The sequence below is a fragment of the Panthera tigris genome, chromosome C2 (genome assembly GCF_018350195.1).
Source record: "Panthera tigris isolate Pti1 chromosome C2, P.tigris_Pti1_mat1.1, whole genome shotgun sequence".
Classification (NCBI taxonomy): Eukaryota; Metazoa; Chordata; class Mammalia; order Carnivora; family Felidae; genus Panthera; species Panthera tigris.
In genome coordinates this window covers 86,308,441-86,334,344 of record NC_056668.1, presented here as the reverse complement: position 1 = coordinate 86,334,344, position 25,904 = coordinate 86,308,441, and the positions used below count along the sequence as shown (strand labels likewise).

General features: G+C 40.2%; 1 protein-coding gene across 3 annotated transcripts in view; it reads right to left on the bottom strand.

The window, feature by feature from the left end:
• Positions 1-488: 488 nt before the first annotated feature.
• The window catches only part of PEX5L (peroxisomal biogenesis factor 5 like), a 163,905-nt gene continuing 138,489 nt past the window's right edge, over positions 489-25,904 (bottom strand). For all 3 annotated transcript variants that reach the window (XM_007094576.3, XM_007094578.3, XM_042956800.1), the window contains 7 exons: positions 16,060-16,176; positions 13,658-13,801; positions 10,740-10,810; positions 9,015-9,212; positions 8,199-8,364; positions 7,651-7,808; positions 489-1,560 (listed from right to left, as the gene is read on the bottom strand). In XM_007094576.3, coding sequence (XP_007094638.1) covers positions 1,356-1,560; positions 7,651-7,808; positions 8,199-8,364; positions 9,015-9,212; positions 10,740-10,810; positions 13,658-13,801; positions 16,060-16,176 — 1,059 coding nt within the window. In that variant the 3' untranslated portion in view covers positions 489-1,355. The remainder of the gene's footprint in view (positions 1,561-7,650; positions 7,809-8,198; positions 8,365-9,014; positions 9,213-10,739; positions 10,811-13,657; positions 13,802-16,059; positions 16,177-25,904) is intronic.

The following is a 25,904-nucleotide window of genomic DNA, read 5'->3' as shown; positions in this document are numbered from 1 at the left end:
AAAATGATGTCAATCCAAATAATCACCAAGCCCCAACAGGGCACAACACACCCTGCAGAAGTGAGTAGAATGTAATCAATGAAATAAAACACCACTACCGACAGAAGGTTCCTGATACTTGATAAATGTTCCAAATGAGAGCCAAAGAAGCATGCATCTTTCATATTAAACCACTGACATTCAGTGAGATTCAGCTAGAAAATATTGATCTTCTATCAATTAGAATGCAGAAGGGAGAGCAATGCAGATTATTATGGAACTAAGAAAACACTTAATTTTTAGGAAAAAATGTATCACTCTTACGAAATACTATTTAAAATATTAACAGTTTAAAAGGAATATTGGTGTGCAGGGCAGTCAGAAAGCAAGTAAAGTATGACATTTAAGCAAGTTAATGTTAACTCTATAGAAATCCCATAATCATCCAAATTCCTCCCTGCAGAGAATGCATGAAGGGACAGTACAATGTCTCTTGCTTAAGTTCATACGGTCCCAGAAAGCATGTGAATAAGATCTGTGTTTGACATATTTACACCCTGTGTCCTATCTGCTTTCAGAAAAACTCCTTCAAAACTCTACACTATGAAAAACTATTTTCAGGAATTTTTATTTGGTCCATTGATCTAACAAGGCCGAGTTCTTGAATCTTTCACCCCTAAGTTAAAAATTGGAGCAACGGAACAAAACTCCAGCAAGGCATAAATAAGATATTAAAGTGCGTATATACAGTCCCAGAAAAGTTTTGATTGGGAACAGCAAAAATTTCTAGTGCAAAACTGCTTTTGCCAGCAAAGCTCCCTCTCTGGAGTCGAAGGGCTACAGTAAAAGTTAAAATCGGAACAGGTCTAAGCAATGCCTCTCTTTAGTCAAGGGTTAATATATGTGCATGCACCTTGGCCCAAACTACCTTGTAAAAGGGGGAATTGCAGGGGGTAGTTCAGAAACAGTCAGAATTCCCTGATCAGAGGCAGTGCTTTCTCCAGGTGTCCTATGAGCAAGTTCCTTAGGTGTGTCATCAGCTGCAAAAGTGAGGACAAAAACCCCAAAGGACGTGTTTTGAATATGCTTGCAGCTTGTGAAGAGTATTCACACACGGTTACTTTATCTTGGTTTGTCTTTGTGTCTCTCAGTTATTCTTCTGAGCCCAACCTTGACTCTATGTACAACATTTTGTGCTTTTGAATCTGAACAGAGACTGGGCATCGTCTGTAGGAGTTCCCTTGTGTCATATCACCATGGCCTTTTGGACATCTGGTTTTATCCTTTTTGGAATTCATAATAAAATAGTTTTGCATTTCTTAGTACAATTACACAGATAAGGATTTATCATTTTTAATTTTTTTTTTTCTTTTCCTTCAAGGATCCAAGTTGAAAGCTCTTAGGAGGACATCCAGGTCACCGAGATTAGCCGCCTGGAAGAGTTCTGGTTGGTCCATCAGAGAAAGTGCGATTCTGAGGGCAGCCCAGATATTCCCAGAGATTGCAGGATGAGGAACTTGCTGTTGATTCCTGCTTTTTCTTTGCAAACTGAGGGCAGTGAGAAAATTGCTGACCGCTTCTCTAAGAGGGTAGAAAAACAGACATTTAAAAATGCAACAAATTTCAGAGTTAGCAACTTAAAAAACAAAAATGGATTAACTTCTTTTAGTTCAAAACCCTAAATCACCTCTCTGAGGTGTTTTAGATCATCAGAGGAACAACCTTCTGGTTGTCTCATTATTCTTTTGTGAAAAATCATTGTTCAGTATAGCAAAACCAGAAAGAAAAAGGGAATTTTATTTTAAGAATGTCATGTGAGACAGAAAGAGTAATAGCAAAACCATTGCTAACTCATTAATGCATTCCTTTTCCCCCTACCTCAGGGGTAATTTAAAGACAGAATCCATTTGCAAATGTGAATTATACAACTAGGGTTGAAGAGGAAGCATCTGGCCCTACTCAGAAACAAAGTGGCTTAACTATTCCTATTAGTGATAGTAATATGGGAGGCGGCTGGGGCTGAATTGATTTGCTCTCGGAACATCTGGGTTGGAATCCTAAGCATTTAGCCTTAGGCAAATTTATTATTTCCCCAACTGTATAATAGGGATAATAGAACTCATTTTATTCATTTATTTTTTTTCCTTTTAAACATATGCATTTATTAATACCCCACCCTGTTCCAGAAGGGATTGGGGATGTCAGCAAGTTACTATCAGGGCTTCACTTTCTTCATCTCCAAATGGTCTAGGTGATATAAGTTCATTCCAGTTCTTCCCTTTTGTGACTCTGATTCTAATAATTTGTTGGTTATCTCCACTTAGAAGTTCTGTTAACACCTGGTATTTAGGGACGCTTATGTGGCTCAGTCGGTTAAGCGTCCGACTTCAGCTCAGGTCATCATCTCGTGGTTTGTGAGTTCGAGTCCCGTGTCAGGCTCTGTGCTGACAGCTCAGAGCCTGAAGCCTGCTTTGGATTCTGTGTCTCCCTCTTTCTGCCCCTCCCCTGCTTGTGCTCTGTCTCTCAAAAATAAATAAACATTAAAAAAATTAAAAAAAAAGATGCTTCATTTTAGAATATGGAAAATGGGATGGGGGTGGGGGAAACCTACAACTGGTTCTCCTGATTTCTGTTCATGGCATCACCATCCAACCAGCACCAAAACCTAATGCCATCTTCAACTATTCTTGCCCTTGCCCCAGCATCTCACTGAGCCACGTGGAATCCACTCTCTAATGTCTTTTCCCCACTTGGTCCTTCCCACGGCCACATGTAGTTGAAGCCCTTGTTAGTTGTCTCTGTTCTGTTCTATGGGAAGTCATTTTAAAATTTATTTATTTATTTATTTATTTGAGAGAAAGAGAGAGAGACAGAGAGGGACAGAGGATCTGAAGCAGGCTCTGCGCTGAGCAGTGAGCCCCTTGCAGGGCTTGAACTCACAAACTGTGAGATCATGACTTGAGCCAAAGTCAGACGCTCAACTGACTGAGCCACCCAGGTGCCCCAAGAAGTCATTTTAAAATCTTGTTGTGTGAGGTACAGTTGGATCAATTTATGTGAAATCTTTTATTAAATCAGATCACTAGTTCTCCAAGTGTGGTCCGGGGAACTCTAGGATCAGTGAGGTCAAAATTATTTTTACAATTCCGAGATGTTATTTTACCTTATTCTCATTTTCTCACGAATGTACAATGGAATTGTACAGTGATTACACAATATGTAAAATCCCAATAGATTGGATGTGGAGACAGATATGAGAATCTGTCTTCTATTAAGTAAGATATTAAAAAAAGTTTTTATTTATTTTTGAGATAGACACAGAGCACGAGCAGGAAAGGGGCAGAGAGAGAGGGAGACACAGAATCTGAAGCAGGCTCCAGGCTCCGAGCTGTCAGCCCAGAGACTGACACAGGGCTTGAACCCATGAACCATGAGATCATGACCTGAACCAAAGTTGGTCCTTAACTGACTGAGCCACCCAGGCGCCCCTAAGCAAGATATTTTTAAAAGTTGCAAAAATGATAAAAGAATGCCACTCTTCTCGCTAAACATTTTTTTGTTTTGGGGAATAATTATTTTTCATAAAATGTCTAATTTATGTTAACATGTAGTTAATTATTATTTTTAAATGAATCTTATAAACTTTCTCAGTTTAACTTCTAATATGGTAAATATTGGTGGATACAACCCACCTAAAAGCTCTTGGAGGTGCCTGATAATTGTTAAAAGTGCAAAGGAGTCCTGAGAACACCAAGTCTGTGAACCTTCCAGCTCTTTCTGTCCACAGCTGCTCTCTTGCTCATGTACCCGGTGTGCTTTCTGTCTGCACTCTCAGGACCTCTGTCCCCAGAAGCATGAATTCTGTATCAGACAAACTGGTCTTTGCTAAGAATGATGACACTGCTTTAATTTGTATCTGCTTTACTCTTCTTAAAAGCTTTTCACACATTTGATCCCACTTAATCCCACAAGGTCATTATTAAGCATCTGGTAAGAAGCTTTGAAGTGAGGCTGGACTTCTGATTCCAATGAACATGATCTAGACATTGGTTCATCTGTATTGTTAGACTGCCTGGAAATAAATGGCAACTGGGAAATGGTTCCACTGTATTTGGCAACCTGGCTAATGGAAGGGATTGGGATTCTAATCATCTTCTCTTTTGGATGTTTAGTAATCAAGCAAGAGAGGGGGGTTTATAAACAGATGCACATGTGGGGTTTACTTTGGAGGCCCTTTCTGGCTTCCTTGTTCCAGGATGGCAGCTCAAATGACAAGAATTCCATTTCCTCTCATCATCCTAGGCTCGTAAGAGCTCTGGGGGAGAAAGACCCCGGAATCTCCTCATGCACAGGCTGTTCCTAGCTGCCCCATGTGTGGCAGTGGTCTCTGAGGGACAGGGAGAGTACCAGAATAGTCTAAATGCTAACTTTGCCAGGCAACGTGAAGCGGTCCCCATGAAGATAGTCTAAATCTGTTCTCCAACTTGGGAACACAGAGTCCTTCTGGGGGATTTAGAAGATTGTACATGTATATGTATGAATAGTTTTTAAATGGTTTACACACACACATATATATGAATAAGCTGTTCATGTATGTCTTGATTAATAAAGTGCATTCATTTAAAAGCATTCCTCATTTTATAATATCTTTCCCTCATTATATTAATACTAAAAACATTAACATGAAAGGGGATGTGATTTATGTTTTCATTAAAAAGAGTCCTCACTCTTGATAATTTTAAGATCCTTTGGAGCTCCTACTGACAGAGGGGTAGCATTTCGAGCTACACATTTCACGCCAACAATTTCCTTTCCTTATTTCAATTGTATAAAGTACTGGGGACTTGCTTTGACTCTTTATAGAACATGTGCAATCACAGGAGTGCCTGGATGGCTCAGTCAGTTGAGCATCTCACTCTTTTGATTTCAGCTCAGGTCATGATCCCAGGGTCATGGGATTGAGCCCCACGTCAGGCTCTGCGCTGAGCATGAAGCCTGCTTAAGACTATCTCTCTCTCGGGGCGCCTGGGTGGCTCAGTTGGTTGGGCGGCCGACTTCGGCTCAGGTCATGATCTTGCGGTCCGTGGGTTCAAGCCCCGCGTTGGGCTCTGTGCTGACAGCTCAGAGCCCAGAGCCTGTTTCAGATTCTGTGTCTCCCTCTCTCTGACCCTCCCCCGTTCATGGTCTCTCTCTGTCTCAAAAATAAATAAAGGTTAAAAAAAAAAAAAAGACTGTCTCTCTCTCTCTCCCCCTACCCTTCTCCCCACTCACGTTTTCTCTCCCTCTCTCTAAAAAACAAACAAAAAAGAAAATGTGCGATGACAAACAAGTGTCATAGCTATGTACATAGACACCTGCAGCCCTTGAGGGAGAAGTTCCAAGACCCTGGTGGGTATGGAAGTATCTGAACCAGCTCTTGGCTCTTCTTCTCAGCCACATCTCTATTGAGGGTTATTATTTCCTAACTATCCACTTACACCTCGAGTTAAACTTATTTTCAGAATTCATTTAAGGTTTATGTCTCACTTGGTGGTCTTCTTTTTCTCAGGGGGAAAAAAAACCCAAAATATTTAGTACTGATAAAAATTTCCCACATCTAGCATGACGATAAAGGACCCACAGAGCTTAGCTGAGATGTTTTGAAATTTTTAAGTAGCCATTTGATCAAGGTTGCCCTATTTACCAAGTAAGAATACAGGATGCACAGTTAAATTTGAATACCAGATAAACAATAATTTTTAGTATGAGCATGTCCCATGCAATATTTGGAAAATACTTACCCTAAAAACATATTTGCTGTTTATCTAATTAAAATTTAACTGGGAATTCTGTATTTTATATGGCAACTCTAAAATTGACTTGCTCCTGTACAGGTGACTTTCTGCTTGAGGATTAAAAATCCATTCCCGGTAGAGTTGCCCATTTCTACCTATCATGGACCTTCAAGGCCTCCTGCAAGCGGGTGCCCTACTGAGGCTTATACATGTAAGTGCCAAGAAAGTATTTTATTGGCATCTCAAGTACTGTTTTCTACACTGTAACGAGGAGTTACAGTTAAGAACTACTCTACCAGAAGCCTTGTAAAAGCCTCCTCTGATAGAAGTTAATATGACTACATGTACATACATATTTATTTACATCTCTCCCTGTTCCAACAAAGGACCTAAGGTATCTTATTAAATACATCTATATGACATAGTTAGAAAGTTAAGTGACTAAAAGGGGTAAAGATAAAATCGGGTTAGGAAAATCAGATGAGACCAGAATGAACTTCATATACAAAATGGACATTGCCAGGCCTTTGACAGCTGATGTGCGAGGGGGCAGCAAAGGTTCTCCCGTGACCCTTTGCAGAGCTGATGTAAGGAGGGTCTCTGCAGTCGCACACTTCACAGTGCCCATGAAATAAAGCAAACCAGTTGCAGAGTCACTCAGCTATTCCTGGTTTTAACCTGAACAAGGTCCTCTTGGAGGACGGGTATAATCCAGTGACTAATGTTCTAAGATTCTTCTAGTATAAATGTAGCAACCAATTTCTGAAACGTCAATATTTGCCAATGGCACAATCCCCAAGGCAGTTCAGAAACAGCAATTTTTCAGATGTCAAAGGGATTGCAAGCCAGTTATGTAGCTCTCTGATGACTTATCTGAATAGATAATAAGGATACTGATGATGATGGCAATGATCAGAATCATAATAATAAATGCTGACTACTGTTCTGTGCTAGGCAATTACGTTTAACCTGCATAATAATCCTGCGGGATAAATATTATCACCACTTGTTTTTAAGCAGGTGAAGAAATTGAGGCTCACAGTTATGTGCCCAGAATCACAAAACCAGTAAATGGCAGAGCTGTGATTTGAATCCAAGCTTGTCTGATTCTAAAAGCCAGGCTTTTTCTGAGAATGAGAAAGGGTTACATTTTTTGTGGGATTTAAAACTAACAATTCTCTTTTTTCCAATTACAAAAATAATACCTATTTATTTAGAAAGTCAAAAAAGTAGAAAGCTAAAGAAGGAAAAATTACCTATACTTTCATTACCTAAAAAAAATAAAGGTCATTTATGGGCCCTGTAGATGCATAAAAAATAGTATATATGATATAGACCTGATGATGAGGAATCATGACAGAACAAGACATTTTAAACCATAAACGCACCATTTAAAATTTTTTCTTAAAATAATTTTTTAGCCAACTTTACTGGCAAAGTAGTTTTAGAAAACCTGGACTTTTTGTTGTGCTTTGCCAAAAACTGACCCTGGACCTTCTTAACTCATTTTGTTGGTTTCCCTGTCCCTATCCCCCAAGGTTCTCTTTTTTGCTTATTTGGGAAATGAAGGGTTGGAATGTTCAAGTTTCTCAAACACTTGCCCTTGGAAGTGTTACTAACTTGTCCCAACCCAGGCTGACTGAATGGAAATCTCTGGGGAGAGGCCTGGGAATCTACATTTCACAAGCTGCCTCCATGATCGCTGTTCGCCACAGGCTGAGAAACACTGAAGCACACTGTTCCTGCAGCAACAGGCCCCAGGATCCGAGGGTTCAAATTTTCCCTTGACAAGAGGAGGAGGGTTACTCCTACAAAAGGAGGTATTTTCACTGGGAAACAATCTTTCACCTCAGCCCTGCATGTGGCTCATGGTTCTCAGCCTGTGACCATACTTCACCTGTAGGCGCCCAGATTGATGCAGCTTATTCCCAGATTGTATCTGGATCGGATGAAGCCTGGCTGAATCTCCAGTGCTCGTGTGTAGGCCTCCACAGCTTCCTCACTGCGGTCTCCGTTCGCCAAGGTTGCCCCGAGACGGTTCCATAATGAATAGTCCTGATGACAAAATTAGAACTAACAACCAGTACGAGTCACGGTGACAGAGTATTCCCATATTTCTTGCAGAAGAAGGATGGTGGCGAAAAATTTATCCAGTGCTCATGGATGGGGACCATGACAGTGGTAAATTACTCAAATGATTTTACGGACAGCTTTGTGAAATGACTTTCATTCATCAAAGAGCAGCTATCATTTGATGCTGTCAGGTAGTTCATGTTTCTATTTTAGGTACTCAAGTATTAACAGCCACAGAAGCATATCATTAGTACTCATAATTTTTAAACCATTGGATGCAGGCAAATAAGGTGTAGCAGAAATGTGCAAAGTGTAGCCTGCGGCAACTTATTTTTTAACAGAGAACTTTATGGTTTCTTGTTGGGCACTTACCTCTGGCCGAACAGTTAAGGCAGCATTAAATGCATCTATTGCTCTGTTAAATTCTCCGCTCAGGTGGAACAGTACCCCCAGACCTGTCTGTAGGTCTGGGTCAATCATATCTCCATTTTGGTGGGCAGCTTCCAGATATAATTCCTTAACTCCTTCCAAAACAGAGCTGCAAGGGAAAAAATGAGATTTATAATCCAAATAGTCTGAACATATATTATTTACTATTATGTCCACTGTTCTAAGAGAATGTTCTAAGAGAACATTACATTATTCCCTTAATGAGAGGACTAATACTGCACATTAAAAAATACCTGCTGATTTTCATGAAATATTTTGTCATACACAGAAACAAGACTGTACTAAGTCAAGTCTTCCCAAGGAGAGTTTCATTGACCCTGTGAGAGCCAATGTGGAAAACCCCAAGGCTCTATGAGAAAGAATTTAACATCATGATTTATTGCTGATAGAAACAAAACCCCTAGAAGAAAGGACTTCCGTTTTTACTCATATCCAATTCTCAGTCTTTATGAAATGTGGTGCATTTTGTAACTTATTTTAGGTTAATTATATGTCCACAGCACTTTGCTTCGAATTATGGTACTCAGATAAACGCCTATGCGTGACTACAACGTTGATCATGTGTCCAATTGTTGGTTCTGCTCTCAGCATCAATCTTTTTAATCAGAGATGCTCTTCTAGCAGGATGTTGTCCTACAATAGTTCTGGAATGGCTGGGGCTGGGGGTTAATTACCCTTAAGGTGACTAATTGTGTATATGGGTGTTTACTGCCCACGGTCGTTTAGTTAGAAGCATACCTATCAACTGGAGACTTGGACATCCTCCGGGTAAGGCCTGGAGATCCTTTCTTGCTCTTCACAAGGTATTTGTACTTTGGATTTTGCTTAATCCAGTTCTTTAGAGCTTCGCAGGCATCCTGCTGATGGCCAGTGTTAGTGTAACTTACAGCCAAAGCCATCAAAGCTTTCAAGTTGTTGGGCTGTAATTCTAAGCACCTGCATCAAGGCATAAATAAATAAGTAAATAAATAAAAAGCCTATTTCAGATTTTTTTCTGAGACTGACTCTAACAGTTCTTTAGGAAATTTGAAGCCTTTACTAATTAAATGGTGCAAGAGCATTGCGAAGTTTATATTAAGCCCCTGGAAAATACCATATTTATCTATGTCAAAATTGGGACATAAGTATATTTGTAAGAAAGTTAAAACTCATCTTGCTGAGTGCTAGATATGGTAATTTAACAAATGTTTTTTAAAATGTTTATTTATTTATTTATTTTGAGAGAAAAAGAGCATGCGAGCAGGGGAGGGACAGAGAGAAACTCAAGCAGGCTCCACATACTCAGCACAGAGCCGGACATGGGGCTCAATCTCACAATTGTGAGATCATGACCTGAACCGAAATCCAGAGTCAGACACTTACCTGACTGAGCCACCCAGGTTCCCCTAAATGGTTTTAAAAACTATAGAAAAGGTGGCTAATCCTTGCACAAAATTTCTTAGGACTTTATTTCATGAGGCAGGGATATCACTGTTTCAGTGCTGCTCTACTATTAATATAGTAAACGTATCTTACCCACAAAGCAAACTGATTTGAGCTAAATTTGGATATCCAAAGATGAAAGGCTGTACAGTGTTTTATAAAGGAGAGGGAGAATCCTGTGTTTCTAGACAACTGAAGTGGGTTTGCAGAAGGCACAGGCTACAGTTGCTCCCCTCACGCTATTCCACTGGCCTCTAGTGGGGGCTTTTCAAGCTTTGATGTACATGAGAATCATCTGGGGAGCTGGCAAAAGGCAGATTATGTAATATAGTGGGCCTGGGGTGGGCCCAAGCCTGAGCAGGTCTGACAAACTCCAAGGTGATAATGAAGCTGGTAGTCCCTGGAGAACACTTTGAGTAGCAACCCCCAGTACCTACATCAGTGCTTCAGCGAGAGATTATATAGGCGGGGTGGTTATATATTAAGTAGGGAAAGGGGAAGTCTATTTGGTAGGGCTATTTTTTCAGGGTTGGAATAGGGGCTCTAATCAAGTAAAATGTGATGCTACATCCAGCCAAAGTAGCCTAGACCTTTACTCAGGGGCTCGGTAGTGATACTTTGGTATTGATAGGTCATTGAAACTATCTTGGGAGATTCTCTGTAGACACAAGGAGCTAAAATTACACTGAGATTATTTTGAGTATATTTTCTCCTGAGGAAAACCTTCAAATGCTGCAGAAGGTTACAAAGTTAAGAGGAACTATATATTTAATAAGTCTATTTTATGACTGCTTTTGACATGGATACTTTCATGCCAGTGATGGTCAACTGATTTGCAGGTGACAAAACACTGTGATTTAGGAACATCATTTCTTCATGAATTCTTGTTTCCCACAGCTAAGTGTAATACGAGGCATCTCAGCACTTATCCTGGCCAAATTCTTCATAATGTACCTAAGGGTTAAAATACAAGTCTGAAACAATAGAAGTCCATTAGCCAGGGCCCACTAGGCCCGTGAGTTTGCACTTAGTTTCATGTACCTCTGGAGGGCGACAATAGCTGCTTGTTCATTTTCATTCTCTGCCTGGGTTATCCCGAGGAACTGCCATGCCTACGAAAAACAACCAAGGTCAACATTGGAAGAGGAAGCAGAATCACTCCTGTGCTTTAGATTCCTCAGTGCAGAGCAACCTGAGATGCGAGAGTCTTGTAAAAGGGAAAAATGTCACATGCATTTCTTTATCCAAAGGCTCTTCTGACATCTGGGTCAAGATCCTCTGTTATTACTTACGAATTCTCAGGATTTATTCTCCTGTGACCCATGGAAACATTTGAATATCCGAGATTTCATGATATTAGGTGTCTTAAAACCAACAGATAAACATATAAAATTATGCATTTGTCAGGAAAAGGGGTGCAAAAATAACCCAGAAATGTAGCTGAAGAGTCTAAAGTTTATAGTAAGGAATCTCAAGATGTACAAAATGAAATCAGCTTGTAAAAATGCAAGTCTGACTGTTATTATAAGAGGTAAAAGAAATTTAGGAACTAGGGAAAAGAAAACAAAAGCTTCCACTCCAATGTGTTCACTGCTCTAATATCACTGTTAAAATGCATAAGGCACATATAAAATGCAATATAATACAGACATAATTTTATAGCCTACACTTATACTTTATCATGCATCATAAACGTTTTTAATGGTTTTACAAAATCATGATACTTAGAATTTTCAATTTAAATTTCGTTGAGTGGATATTCCATTATTTACTCAACCAATTCCCTACTGCTATAAGGTTGCTCCCACCCTGTGTTATTGTCAACAATGGGACAAATGTCTTTAAGCAGGTCACATATTTCATATCGACAATGAAAGTTTTTAATATAAGAAATTTCTCCCTATATACTCATAAGAACAATAATTCTCGCACCATTACAAGAGCAATCTACATGAACCAACCTCTCATTGCCGACACTGTCCTCAAATTTACTGGGGATGGGGGTGTATTAGAGTCTTAGGAATTTAAAAGGGTTTGGGGAGTGCATAGTTCTCCCACCTACAGACATTTTAAAGCAAGACTATTCATGAAAATACCTACACTCATCCTGAAACGCTGTAAGAATTATATTGGCTTTTCCCATCATGGGTTACTATTACCCATGCCATATCAACTCATAAAAAATACTGATTATTCCCCTCCCCTCTCAATATCGGCACTTCTCTTTAATCTTTCAGACGTACACAGAGCAGCCCCTATTTTGAGCTCACCTTCCATACATCTTAGAATGCTTCTTAAGATTGATGAAACAGTTCTTCTCTGGGGGTTTCTTGTTAGCCTTTGAGTAGGGTGTCACTTTCACTGTTCACAAATTGCCCATTATCTTAATTTAGGGGTCTCCAAGATTCAGAGGCCCTGGGTCCTTGGTTGGGATCCATTTGTTGTTAATCAGTGCCCTAATGTTCTCATTTATGAATCTGAGATAATAATGTGTATACATCTTTTTTAACCTTCCAGGGTTCCAATATTTTGGTTCACAATTCCAACTCTCAGTTCAATCTCATTTCACTGTCAACGTTTTGACTAACAAGACACCAGGGCTTTAACCTAGTGATCAGTTTACTCATCCTTCCTATACAGACTTTAAGTACAGTCAATAGTAATGATGAAGGCTAATTACTGATGTGTCAGGCACTGAACTAAGCACTTTATTTGTATGACCTAATTTAATCCTCACAACACCCAGTGAGATAGTTATTGTAATGTGATTTCCATTTTACATATGAGGAAATGGAAGCTGAGATGGTTTACATGACTTGTCCCAGATCACATGGCTCATGGCTCATGAGTGGTAGAGCAGGGATTTGAACCCACACAGGCCAGCAGAGCCTAGAAGCTTAACCACTATTGTATACTGCCATCTCAGAGCCGTGTATACCCCTCCCTAAAATTTCTGTGAATTTCTTATAAGGAAGATTCTTTATAAGACAATTCCCGAAAATTACTCATGAACTAAAACTTTACACCTGCTGCTATCTAATTATAGGCCTTCGCAGGTTTGGAAACATGGTGGACCAAAATAGGATGATGGAAGCCTCCCTGGGTGGTCTCCTGGCCTCGGTCTCCATCACCTTCTACACCTCAGCAAAAGGGGTTTTTCAATTCAAACATGCAAATCTGATTATATCCCTCTGCTGAGTAGAGTCCCCTGCTTTCATGAAGTTCAGAGTCTTACCCACCTCTTCCTACCTCCTCTCCTGCCATTGTCTCCTCTCCTCTCCCCACCTGGCACAATGTTTCATGCCTCACTGCCCACGCACAGACCACTGCCTCTTAACATCTTGACTCCCCTGCTGTCTTTAATTAATCTCCCTCCTTCAAAGCTCAGTTTTGGACTTAATTGTGGGAGAAGACTGGCTTAGGACCCTTGCTCTCTGCTCCCCTACCATCCTGTACATACTCTAACACTGCATTTCTTACACTGCATTGATTTATTTACTTGTCTCTCCAAATAGAATACAAGTGTGTCTTTTCAATGGTTCCATTTTTTCCAGCTCCTCAATATTTGAAACCCATGTCTGGCACAATTCTTGGGACATAGTATGTGCTCAATAAACAATGAGTGAGTAAATCAAGGGTGAGATAGGGTATGGCTCTAATCCTAGATGGAACTATACACTGGCCCCTGAAAACTATTGCTGAGCCTCTAGGTTGGCAATTTTGGTTTTTCATTTCTTGTCCCCATCCTTTTATTTTGGGCACTGTAGATACTGCAGATTTGGTTAGAGAAAGGTATACCTATTTGTAACTTTCAAACACACAGCACAGTAAACCAGGTTAACTCCTTTGGGAACCTTTAACTGAAGAAAATGCAGCCCAGTAGAACTCTGTGGCATCCTGTGTCCCTCATTTACACGTAGTCACTTTGTGAGCCTGGCAGGACGAAGGGGATAGGATACCTCTGCATCTCCAGGGTCCTGAAGAATTGCCGCCTCCATGAACAGTATGGTGACAGGCAGGTCCCCCTCCTTCAGTCTTTTTAAGCCCTCTTCAAATGCTCCCGGCCAGTCCTTGAAGGGATTTTCGGTGTGAAAGTAATATCCCTACAACGCAGAGAAGGGCCAATACAAGATCCATTGATTTATCTCTTCATTCTCACGTTCAGTAAGCTCTTTTTGAATTTGAATTTATGTATTTATTTTAATTAAAATTAAATTTAAATGACTGGTTTTCTTTCCTTCCTATGAATGTAGTACATTCTCACTGTATACAGTTTAGATGGTATTATTTTGTTATTGAATAATATAAAAAGAAGCAAAGTTACCCATAATGCTACAACCTAAATATCACTGCTGATATCCTGGAGTTTGTTTTCTCTGTTGCTCTTTTGTTCTTTTTGTTTCAATCATTTCTCCCCAAGATTTAAAAAATACAGAGTTTTGGACATATTTTCGCTAAGTGCTACCATCCGTTCCCCTCAAATGTTAATGCCACATACTGTACATCTGTGTATATGCTTTGGCCCTTTGGAGGTCTACAAACCATTCCAATATCTGAGATATTTTTTTACCTTCCTGCTCCTTGAACCAGTTTTTGCCCCATGGTGGGCCATACTGCCCCATTGAAAATGCATATTTTAAAGCTATAGATTTTTTATTTCAAAAATGTAAAAAATACAGAATTTATAAATAATCTAATATTTTTATGAATATATAAATTAAATAAATAAGCTTATGTATATATGCAGTTTTGTAGCTTGTGCCCCATTTGGTTTTTAAAATTATCTATCTTGTGCCTAAACTTATTTAATTAAGTTTCTACTGATGGACATTCAGGCTACTTTCAATTTTTTTATTATTGTAAATAAGATTAAAGTGAAGATCTCATGCTCAAATCTTTGTCTGCATATGATTATTACATTAGGATGGACTTCTAGAGGGCTTCATTAGACTTAAGGCTATGAACTATTTTGGAGCCCTTGATGTGTATAACTGTTTTTGAGAAAGTTTGTCTCAAGTTAAACTCTTATTGGAATTATCTGAGAGAAATGATTTGCTGCAACTTTACCAGCATAGATTATCATAATGTCCTTCTAATTTGATAGATACAAATAAGCTAGTCTGTTGGTGATGCTACTAAGGTTTTAAAATACATTAAATGGAGACCTTCATTCTCCACTGGCATTGAGAAAGATAACACCCCTTATCAAAGCCACAGGGTATGACCAGTTTATGTAGTGGTATAACAGATATGGGGTCCTGGGGACGAGAATCTCAGGGCCCAGCCATGCCTCAGGTGCACCAATTATAGCCTAGAGTCTGACAATCTATATCAATGTCTTCTCTTCTTGCTTAGTTTTGATTTCATTGTGGAAAAGAGTTATTTTTAATAAGATAGTTCTTCGGATTTTATGAGAATGCCTGGCCTACCGAGGGACAGAGAATGGTGGGGTAAGGAAGACGTTTTAATGAATGACTATGTAGGTTGAAAATCCCCTAAGATTGGAGACTATTCATCATCATATCTACTACAAGGTAGGCATTTAATAAATATTTGTTGGATTGAACAAATGGAAGTTATCCAGAACTGAATACTATTGAGACTTCCTCTACCATAAAAAGTACATAATACAAACATATATATGTATGTGTGTGTGTGTGTGTGTGTGTGTGTGTGTATCCCTTGAGTTAGAAAATTCCATACTTTTTCCTATCTTTTGAATCATTTCAATTTATTTTTGAAAATGTTTTTAAAAGCATAAATCCAAGGGCAACTGGGACATCATGGGTAATTTGGCTGGTTGTTCACTGAACTCTCACATTTGCTGGGGCTCCTATCAGGGGAATATCTTTGAGAAATCCCCTTGGGACTGGACCTGGCTGTGTGAAGGGTATCTTTTCCATGTAGTTCTTTCGTGAGCTGTGTGAGGACCCTGTGAAATATAGCCCTAAGCCCCCACTTCACTCCCCTGTCCATTGATACCATTTCTGTTAGCTCATCCACAGGGCTCACATGAATGACTGACAAAAAACATTGTGGGATCAGCCAGTTCTTGTCCCAACCCACCCTCAATGTCAGTCTGTTCAGTAACTTGCCAGCAGTCAGGATCCAAGCTCTTGTTGACTGCCAAACTGTATTAACATTGATAAAAATAAGGATATTCCATTCCAGCTTTGCTGTCTTCACACATTGGATGATTATATTGTTTTCATCTACCAGAATTTCTTCTAGGTCAGATTGACATTAAATTGTCTGTTTAATTCTTAACATTTTCACAAAATAGTTATTAACTAATTTATAAAAATATGATGCAAAGAGGTTGAGAAAACTGGTCAGCGTATATAAGAACAGAATTGGTCACCTTCTCACTAGCTGAGATTGTAACTTGGTTCTGGGCTTCTTGGTTCTCGGATATCCAATTCCTCCGGGCCATTTCTTCCCATTCTGCTTGCATCTTATCCCAAAACTCTGTATCTGACTAGGAGATAGTAAAAATGAAGACAGATGGATTTAAGAACATGCTATGTCACTTGGGTTATTTCTAGGAAGACAGTTTTACTCATAGATCAAAAGGAGTTCTTAGGAGGAATAAAATGTTCAAACTGGTCACATCCAATGATACTCATGGTTGAAGAGCTTCTGGAGGGTACTTAGTGGTCAAAGTGTTGAACTGGATTAGTTGTGACTTTCTGCAGCAGGAAAATAGTTACCATATGAAGGACCAATATCATATATACCAAATTCAACTAAAAATCCATTACTTGAGCAGTTTCAAGTGTGGGTACCAGCCACATATTTTAGGAAGGATGGTCTTTCTTAGAGTCACTCTCAGGATATGAGGAATTAGAGCAGTGGCTTTGGGACTGGAGGGGCAGTGACTTGGGGAGGCAGCTGGCCATGAACAAGGGAAAATAACATTAGTTAACCCTCCTCTGTGCCAAGCACTGTGCTGGGAGAAAACTGAGTCTAGAGGATTATGGTCCTAAAGCTAGGATTGCACAGGATCAGAACCTCGGTCTGGCTTCTAAGCCCATGCTCATCACCTTACGGCAAGCATGGCCTCGTAGGGCTAAAACATTAAGGAGACTGTCTTTTGGTGTGAACTTAATGGAGTCCTTTTAGTTAAGGTCTTACCAATGGCAGGATGATTTTTTGGAAAATATTACTTTGTGTTTTTCTCTTTATAATTTCCTTCATGTCTTCCAAAAGGGAAACCAGGATGTTGGCTCTCCTTTACTTCAGGGGAGGACTGAAGCAGAAATTTTCTGCAAGATCTGCCCCTGGTTAGCTTCTATTTTGTTAAGCCTGGAGAGAGTACTTTGGGTGTCCTGGCGTGAGGGGAAAGGGGCAAATATTTTAGAGAACCTAAGAGAGGAAGGGGAAATTTTCAGGGGTGGGAAAATAGAAGGAGGGTGGTGGGTTCTGAGATGAATGGGAGACTGGTGCTTAGCTTTTAGGTTTTTCCCTGCAAACTGGCCTGACCTCCAAGAGGGTGCCAGAGGGTATGGCTGGGGGGCTGACTTGAACTCTGATTCCCACATGGCAGGGACATAGACAGAAACTGGATTTCAAGGAACCACTTGGGGCTTGTCGGCTGTTAGCCATCAGCATGAACAGATGGAGGATGAAGACTCTGCCCTTGATTTCTGACACCCCATAATCCTTCCATATTTGGTGCCTGAGACTATGTTACTTTCCAGTTGGTAAGAGCGATGCTTAGAGACCACTTAATTTTCTTTAAAGAAAACAAGGGATTTTCCCTTGAACATCTGAGTGTGGGACTGACATGCACGCTCTTTACCTGCAAATCTCAATTTCTATGATTCTAAGTCCTGTGACTTGCTGACACCTTCAGGGTTGCCCTTCACCTTTCAGTCCTTCTATCTTACCATCTTCTCTACCCTCGTGCCTGATAGTGGTTGTTCTCTGGTGGGAACTCTTCAGAGTTGCTCCGAATGATAATTCTAAGTTTATTTCTTCCGGAAGTAAATGTTCGGGGATTAAGGGCCAACCCAACCTGTTTAATCCAAGGCTTCTAAGTAAGTAGTCGGTCTTGTCATTCTCCTTTATTATGTCTACACTGTGCCTTCCTACCACAGGAATGGGTCCTGTCCCTTCAGCAGAGGCCTCCCCTTGACGAAGGCTCAGGGCAGCAGGCACCTTGACAATCTGTGTCTGAGATGCTAGAAGCACATGGAATGGCCACCACTTATCCAGGTTAAGGTTAGGGATAAAATCCAAAATTTATTTTTTAACAAGTTTTTAGTAGAATTTCAAATTGTGCAAACAGATTGATCTCCAATATACAAAAGCAATGGCTTGATAATAAACTAAAAGGACATACACTGCCATGTTAAGAATAATCTGTCTTTGAATGAAGGGATGATGGGTGATGTTTTTCCTGCTTTATACTTTTCTGCACTTTCTGAATTTTCTAAGTATGCATTGCTGTTATAATTTTTTAAAGGTTCAAAACAACAATGAAGAAGAACAACTATCTGACCTTTGTAAATACCACAAACCTGAATATGTAAGTCCTGAGGAATTTGAAAAAATTTTCGGAGACCTGGGGGTCTGGGTAGCTCAGTCAGTTAAGCATCTGACTCTTGATTTTGGCTCAGGTCATGATCTTGCAGTTTGGGGGATTGAGCCCTGCAGTGGGCTCTCAGGTGACAGCGTGGAACCTACTTGGGGTCCTCCCTCTCCCTCTCTTTCTGTCCCTCCCCTACTCATACTTTCTTTCTCTCAAAATAAATAAATAGAATTAAAAAAATTTGCAGACTCATTTTCTTGAATAGCTTTTCAAAAATGTAGTTCAGCTTCTCTGCATAGAAACAAAGATAAATCTATCAAGTGAATTTTATAATGTTTACTGATTTTCCCAAGTCTTCTGAATGAAATAATGAAGAAGATTTTGTAACATGTACATCTGGTTTACAAAAGGATGCATCACCTTTCCTGTAGGTTCAAATTAGAGTTGTGGATGCATAAATAAGACTGCTATAGGAAACAGAACCTCAGTTAAGGTGAGGCTGTCAGGCTCTTATTTAACGAGATACTCCAGGACTTACCACTTAGAACAAATTATGCTGACTAATTAAAGTGCACAGCACAGTTTCATTTAATTACAGATGACTACTTTTAGCACAATTTTCATCCAGTCTCAGAATCCAGATTTCATTCATGTAACTGCAATTAACACTGCTTCTTTTTTTCTATTTCTAATCAATTTTAGAGAAACCTGAAACATATTTGAATTTTAACCATTGTAGATAGGACTGAAGGGATTTTATGTATTGATGATTTTCTTAGCTGTTCTGGGATTTTGGTAGATTGTTTTTTATATTCTACAGGTAATAAGTTATCTGCCTACATCAGAAATGAGCTATTTGCAATCTACTTTCATTTTTAAAAATGATTATAACAGTGGTTGATATTCATGAAAAGCTTGGGATATGTGGTATCGTGGTTGAGAAGGGTAGCTCTCTGCTCAGGTGGAACTGGGAAAAAAATGTGGCTCCATCACTAACCTTCTGCAAGACCCTTCACTCCGCTAGGTCTCATTTTCCCTATTTTTAAAGTGAACATATAACAGTGATCTTGGTTAGTTATTATGAGGATTAAATGAGAAAATATATCTGTGGCATGAAGTACACGGTAAATGTTAAATAAGTGTAGGTGTGTTTAGTAGTGTTTTTGTATCACTGAGAAAAATATAAAGAATAAAACAAAGATCTCACCTATAACCTCAAAGCCCAAATATACATCTATGAGTATCCTGGTGTTTTAATTTGCTGTAAATATGTACCCTCTTCTAGATAACTTTCCTCTATGTAAATCTTTCCCTTCTACCTAATTATTCAAAAATAGGAGCAAAGTTAAGAGATTATGGAAAAAAACTGTTAAGTAGCAATTAAAATGGTATTTATGGGGGCGCCTGGGTGGCTTGGTCGGTTAAGCGTCCGACTTCGGCTCAGGTCATGATCTCACAGTCTGTGAGTTCGAGCCCCGCATCGGGCTCTGTGCTGACTGCTCAGAGCCTGCAGCCTGTTTCAGATTCTGTGTCTCCCTCTCTCTCTGACCCTCCCCCGTTCATGCTCTGTCTCTCTCTGTCTCAAAAATAAATAAACGTTAAAAAAAATTAAAAAAAATAAAATAAAATGGTATTTATGAAGAGTTATTACAGCATGGAGCAGGCCTTGGGCCTTTATAAGTAGCATGATCATAATGATAGAAAACAGCAACAAATACTGTGTTGGGGAAAAAAGACTGTAGAGAAATGCACCCATAGTACTACTTTCATGGTTGTGAGTAATTTGTCCCATTACCATTCCTTGTATTTTACAGCATTTCCAAAATTTTGTATTGCTAGCATGTTATTTATTTTTATTTATTTTATTAAAAAAACATTTTTTTGATGTTTATTTATTTTTGAGAGAGAGGCAGAAACAGAGCATGAACGGGAGAAGGGCAGAGAGAGATGGAAACAGAATCTGAAGCAGGTTCCAGGCTCTGAGTTGTCAGAGACCATGACCTGAGCTGAAGTGAGACGCTTAACTGACTGAGCCACACAGGCACCCCTATTTTTTTTAATATAAAGTTTATATATTTATCTTTGAGAGAGAGAGAGAGAGAGCAAGCAAGCAGAGGAGGGGCAGAAAGAGAGGGAGACAGAGAATCCCAAGCAGACTCTGCACCGAGTGTAGAGCCTGATGTGGAGCTCAGACTCACGCACCTGTGAGATCATGACCTGAACCAAAACCAGGAGTCAGATACTTAACCAACTGAGCCACCCCGGTGCCCTGCTAGCACGTTATTTTTGTGAAAAAGTAAGATTTGGTTAAAAAATACTTCTTTTCAATTTCAATTCCTCCATGGTCTTTCTCCAAAAGACCCTACACTAGAGGCATCTCTTGCTTCTTTGAATTCCTTCGAATTAATATTCTGTATCAGTGGTTGGAAGAGAGTTGTGTGTTTCTACTAACCCTGTAAACTTGAACAAGTCATTTAAAGTCACCTGTACATTTTTTTTTTTTTTTTTTTTTGTCCTCTGTAAGGTAAGAAGTCTGAATTGATTAGACACTCAGGTTTGTTTACGCAGATTGACTCAAAAGATCAGAATAAGGGGGATGGGAAACAGGCTTCTAGTCTGTTCACTGATCTCTAAAAATTATACTTTAAAGCATTTTCCCAAGAATAAAGCTGACATTTTCCCTTTACTTTTTGATTGTAAAACTAGAAAATAAAAATTTCTATAAGAACCATGACAAAATTAAATATTAATGAAATTAAAATGTAAAGAGTAAAAAAATCAGCAATTTAATTTAGAACCAGGGACTTTTAAGGAAGAACAGCATATTGCCAGTTCCCATTCACCACCCTATTTTGGTCATCCTTGAGTTAAAGCAGAGATACTTTCAATTTTGTAGTCAAACATAATTGTTGATTAGAAGGATCCTGGGGTTGTGCTGTGAAAGAACTGTTTGATATAAGATTGAATGCCCATTGTGTCTGTGAGGAGTCTGACTTTCTTCTTCTTTCTTTAGACATCTATTGATTAACTGTCACTGGATCAAAACTTAAGCAATCCATTATCTATATGCAGAAGAAAAGAGGCATGACAAGAAATGAAAATCACTGTGCAAGCTTGGGTAAAATATTTGCCACAAACAGTTTTTGTTAACGTGAAATTATGTGCAGATCAGTTAGAGACCTTACTGCCCTGGGATCTAGCAGCCCAGGTTAGCAAAATGTGGCCAAAACATCTGTACTCACATATCATATTGACTAAAAGCTAATAGTCCAAGATTCCATGTGGCTGCCCAAAGAACACACTCAACCTGGGGCTGCAAGAATAGATGGTCAGCATCCTGATGGAGGATGGGATAGAATTTTGATTGGTCAGAATTAGTTTGAGCTCTGGGTGTAGTCCTGGGGGGGCCATGTAGTGAGGGGCATTGGCAAACTGGCATCTATTCAGGCAAGAGTGAATAGGCAGGCAGGAGTAACCTGGTTTATGAAACAATTCACTGGTAAAGCAACGTTCACAGGGTGATGGAGCTGAGTAAGTAGGTTTAGCCTTGTCTTGCAGACAGAAGGACTAGGGTGAATGAATGGCAGTTCTTGGGGGGCAGATTTTAATCAAATGCCCGAAAATGATGGGCTGCTTCCTCCTCAGAAGACTGGGTTCCCCAACATTAGAAGTCTTTAAACAGAAGTGCAATGACCAATGTGAGAAGTGCTGTAAAGACGATTCACAGATTAGCTTGACCTAATGAATTCTATGGTCTCTTAGGACCCTGAGTGTGTCTGATCGCAACATTACCAATGAACTGACAAATTGAGTCAAACAGGAAGGCTCAAAATTAATAAAATCTCTGAGATAAGAAAAGGGTCACGCATGCCCCTTTCTCAACCTAAATGGTATAGGGAAGAAAATCCATGGGCTTTGGCATCAAGTAAAACAGGTCGCAAAACTGGCTATGTTCCTTGTCAAGAGACCTTTGGCAATTCAGCTCACCTCTTTAACTCAGTTTCTCATTTGTAAAATGTAGAAAGTCTCCTGAAGTGGTTGTGCAGATTAAGTGAAACAATGTATGTGAAGTGCTTAAAACTAGTAACATTAAGAACAAAGGAATCAGTAGTTACTGTAATTTTATATTCATAAATGAAAAAAATTATTTCTCAGGATAGCGAGGGTGCAATAGCATAACCTGTACACTGCGTGGTTCAGAAATGTTGAAAAACAGAAATATTGGTACTAGCACTCAACATAGATTTTCTGGTTGCCTCTGGGTTAGACACGCTTCCTTGTTTAATGAAATCGGCCATCACTGCAGAAGTTGGCAGGCACATGGCAAATAGCCTGAGGCTTTCACCAAACGATGTGGTAGCAGGCTGGCTGCAGAAATGTGGGGAGAAAAAATTGGAAATGATGGGAAGGAGAGGAAAGGGCACAGGAGGTTAGAAATAATTTAATACAAGCTTGAGCAGGATGTCAGAATCTAAGATATTTTCCTGTTCTTTCTAGTCTTCCTCCCAGGGCAAGCTGCAAAGAGGAATGGAGTATTAGTGCACAATGAGGAAAACTTGTCCTTCAAATGGGTATGGTCATTTTTGAAAGAGATTTTGGCATATTCATTAGCAAATGAATCCCTTTGTGGAGCCAAAGTTTGACAAGATTATATCAGTTTGTGGCTCCATTTGGTATCTGTATTCACAGCAAAGAACTACTCTTAAAGGTGCACTGGGCCTGGAGGTTTGCAGACCAAACCTGGGGTTTGCTGCTGCTTTGGGCATAAGGTTTTGTGGGGCCGATTTCTCAGCAGGCTTCCTGGTGGCTCTTTGGGCAGCTGGTGATAGAGGACAACAGGGCTACTTTGTGATAGGCATAAGGAGATGGGAGCATGGAAGCCTGGCTGGCTCAGTTAAAAAAGAAGATGGGAGGGCCCTGGGGTTTGAGCCTTGCCTCACATCCATACGGTCACAAGTCCTGTGATAAAGGAAGTGGCATGTGGATGGATAGTTGCAGTGCAAGCCCTGACAGTTGGCTTTCTTTTTGTAAGGCAAATGCCTGACTTAAGTTTTGATTGATGAGGCATCCACTTCAAAATGGCTATCTTAATAAAAGACACCTTGCCGTTAGATCAGGAGCCAGGTCATGCATCGCCCCCTCCCCCCACCCCTACTCCCAAGGCTACTTTGTTTTAGACAGCTTGGTTGATTTCAATAACTGACCATTTGGGCTGGTTGTTTTTTCCTCCTCCCAGTCTCTAAATTCCTGCACTTCTGTTTTAAATGAGTGAATGGTTTAAAACCAATGAAGAATGAGCCCTCAAAACTCTAGGTCCCCTGCCCTCAACCCCAATAAAAGCAGAACCCTGGGTCTGCTCTCTTTCTCTCTATCCATGACCTCACTGTGTGGCTCCAGGTGGGCCATGTAATTTTCAGAACTTATAAGAAACATTTTCTCTTTCAAAATTTCCTGGTGGTTATTGCTGAGAGCATCTTGAAATCATAATAAGAACCACAGGCGCTGGTCCAGCCACAGCACCGGTCATTGATAGGCTGAGACCGACACAGAACAATAATGAACTAAAGGCAGTGTAATTCAGTTCTGGGGGGGCATTTCGTCTCCTTCGACCATGTTTACAAGCGGTGAAAAGTTACTGAGAACCTCCCTACTAGCTGTAATAAAATAAGGTATTAGAAATATGTACTAAACCCCAAGTAAGTGTCTGCACTTTGCATTACAGCAGCATTAAAGAATAAAACAAAAAACTTAGATGTGAGTGCTACTCTCAAGATGCTTACAGTCTAAGTAAAAGCAGAGGCAACTGTAATTCAGGATACAGTAAACAAATGGTGCAAAAAGAGATAAAATCACTTGCTCGAATCACATTATTTTTGTTAAATAAAAGAGCCAGAATTTTTTTTTGAGAGAGAGAAAGAGAGAGAGAGCTAGAGAGTGCAAGCATGTGCGAGTGGGGGAGGGTCAGAGGGAGAGGGAGAGAGAATCTCAGGCAGACTCCACATCCAGCATGGAGCCTGATGCCAGGATCGACCTCAGGACCATGAGTTCATGACTTGAGCTGAAGTTAAGAGTTGGATGCTTAACCGACTGAGCCACCCAGGTGCCCCTCATTCTTTCCTTTTACGGAAGATTGCATCTTCCAAATTGGCTAAAATGGTATTTCCGGTCTCCCATCCTCTTCGGAACCTTGCCACCCTCCTTTAAGGAGGTGGAGTCACTTGCCTGTCTTTGAACACTTGCTTTGACAAATAGAATGCAACAGAGATGACGTGCTGTGACTTTTGGGGCTAGATCCTACAAGGTGATGCAGGTTCTGCCTGCTTCTCCCTTTTCCTCTTGGGAAGGAAAAGGGTTCACGTTAGTCAGGGAGATAAGGGACTCTTTGGACGTTTTTTTTTTTTTTTTTATTTTTTTATTTTTTTTATTTTTGGGACAGAGAGAGACAGAGCATGAACGGGGGAGGGGCAGAGAGAGAGGGAGACACAGAATCGGAAACAGGCTCCAGGCTCCGAGCTATCAGCCCAGAGCCTGATGCGGGGCTCGAACTCACGGACCGCGAGATCGTGACCTGGCTGAAGTCGGACGCTTAACCGACTGCGCCACCCAGGCGCCCCGTTAAGGGACTCTTTGGGAAGGTTGCAGCTGTAAGTGGGAGGCTGAAGCTGTGGCAGGGTTTGGAAAAAAAATGGATAAACATATTCTAGACCTGCCTGGGTTAGGTGCATGAGTGGAGTGTCACAACTTTCTGATAAGGCCCAATAAAAGTCAAAGGCAAAAATCCTTGGCAGTTACCCAGTTGGGACCCTTCTCACTCTTGAGAGCTTTGTACTTTCCTCAATAAACTCTATTGTTTTGCTCACTCTGTTGTCCATGAAACTCACTCTTTGACTCTGTGAGACAAGGACCAGCACCTCTCCCACACTCTTGTAACCCTGTCAGGACAGCTCACTCCTGGAATCTAGCTATCTAGATGGCTAGATATCTAGCAAGGAAGCCCAGGCCTCAAAGAAAGGTCACATGTAGGTGTTCTAAGCCATTGCAGCTAAGGTGTCAGGCGACTATTGGCATAAGCCTGACATTTGAGTGAGAATGCCTTTGTTTGTTTATTTGTTTTTTTTTAAGATTTTATTTTTAAGCAATCTCTACATGCAATGTGGGGCTCAAACCCACAACTCCAAAATCAAGAGTCGCATGCTCCACTGACTGAACGAGCCAGGTGCCCTGAGAATGCCATTGGATGGTTCCCACCCCTCACCATCTCCACGAGGCTTTGAGCCACACCGACATGCAGTGGAATAAAGATGAATCATGCTCTCTGAGACTTACCCAAACTACAACTTTTGAGCAAAATAAATATTGCTTTTTTTGAGCCACAAGTGTTGGAGTAATTTATTACACAATCATAGTAACTGGAACATACTTTAGGTTGGAAGACTGGAGCACGGGAGGAAGACTAGATGTAGAGAGTGACCTTAAAGGGTTGGCAGGAGAATGAAGTGTGGTAGCATTTCCCCAAAGAGTATTCTAGAAACAAAGAGTTCTGTAGTCAAATGAGCTGGAGAAACGTTAGATTAACCCAGAGGCTGCCAATTGGTGGCCTAGGGGCCCAATCTAGCCACGAGACATGTTTTTTCCCCCACTCAAACTGGATGTAAAATTTCCATCAAAACCCA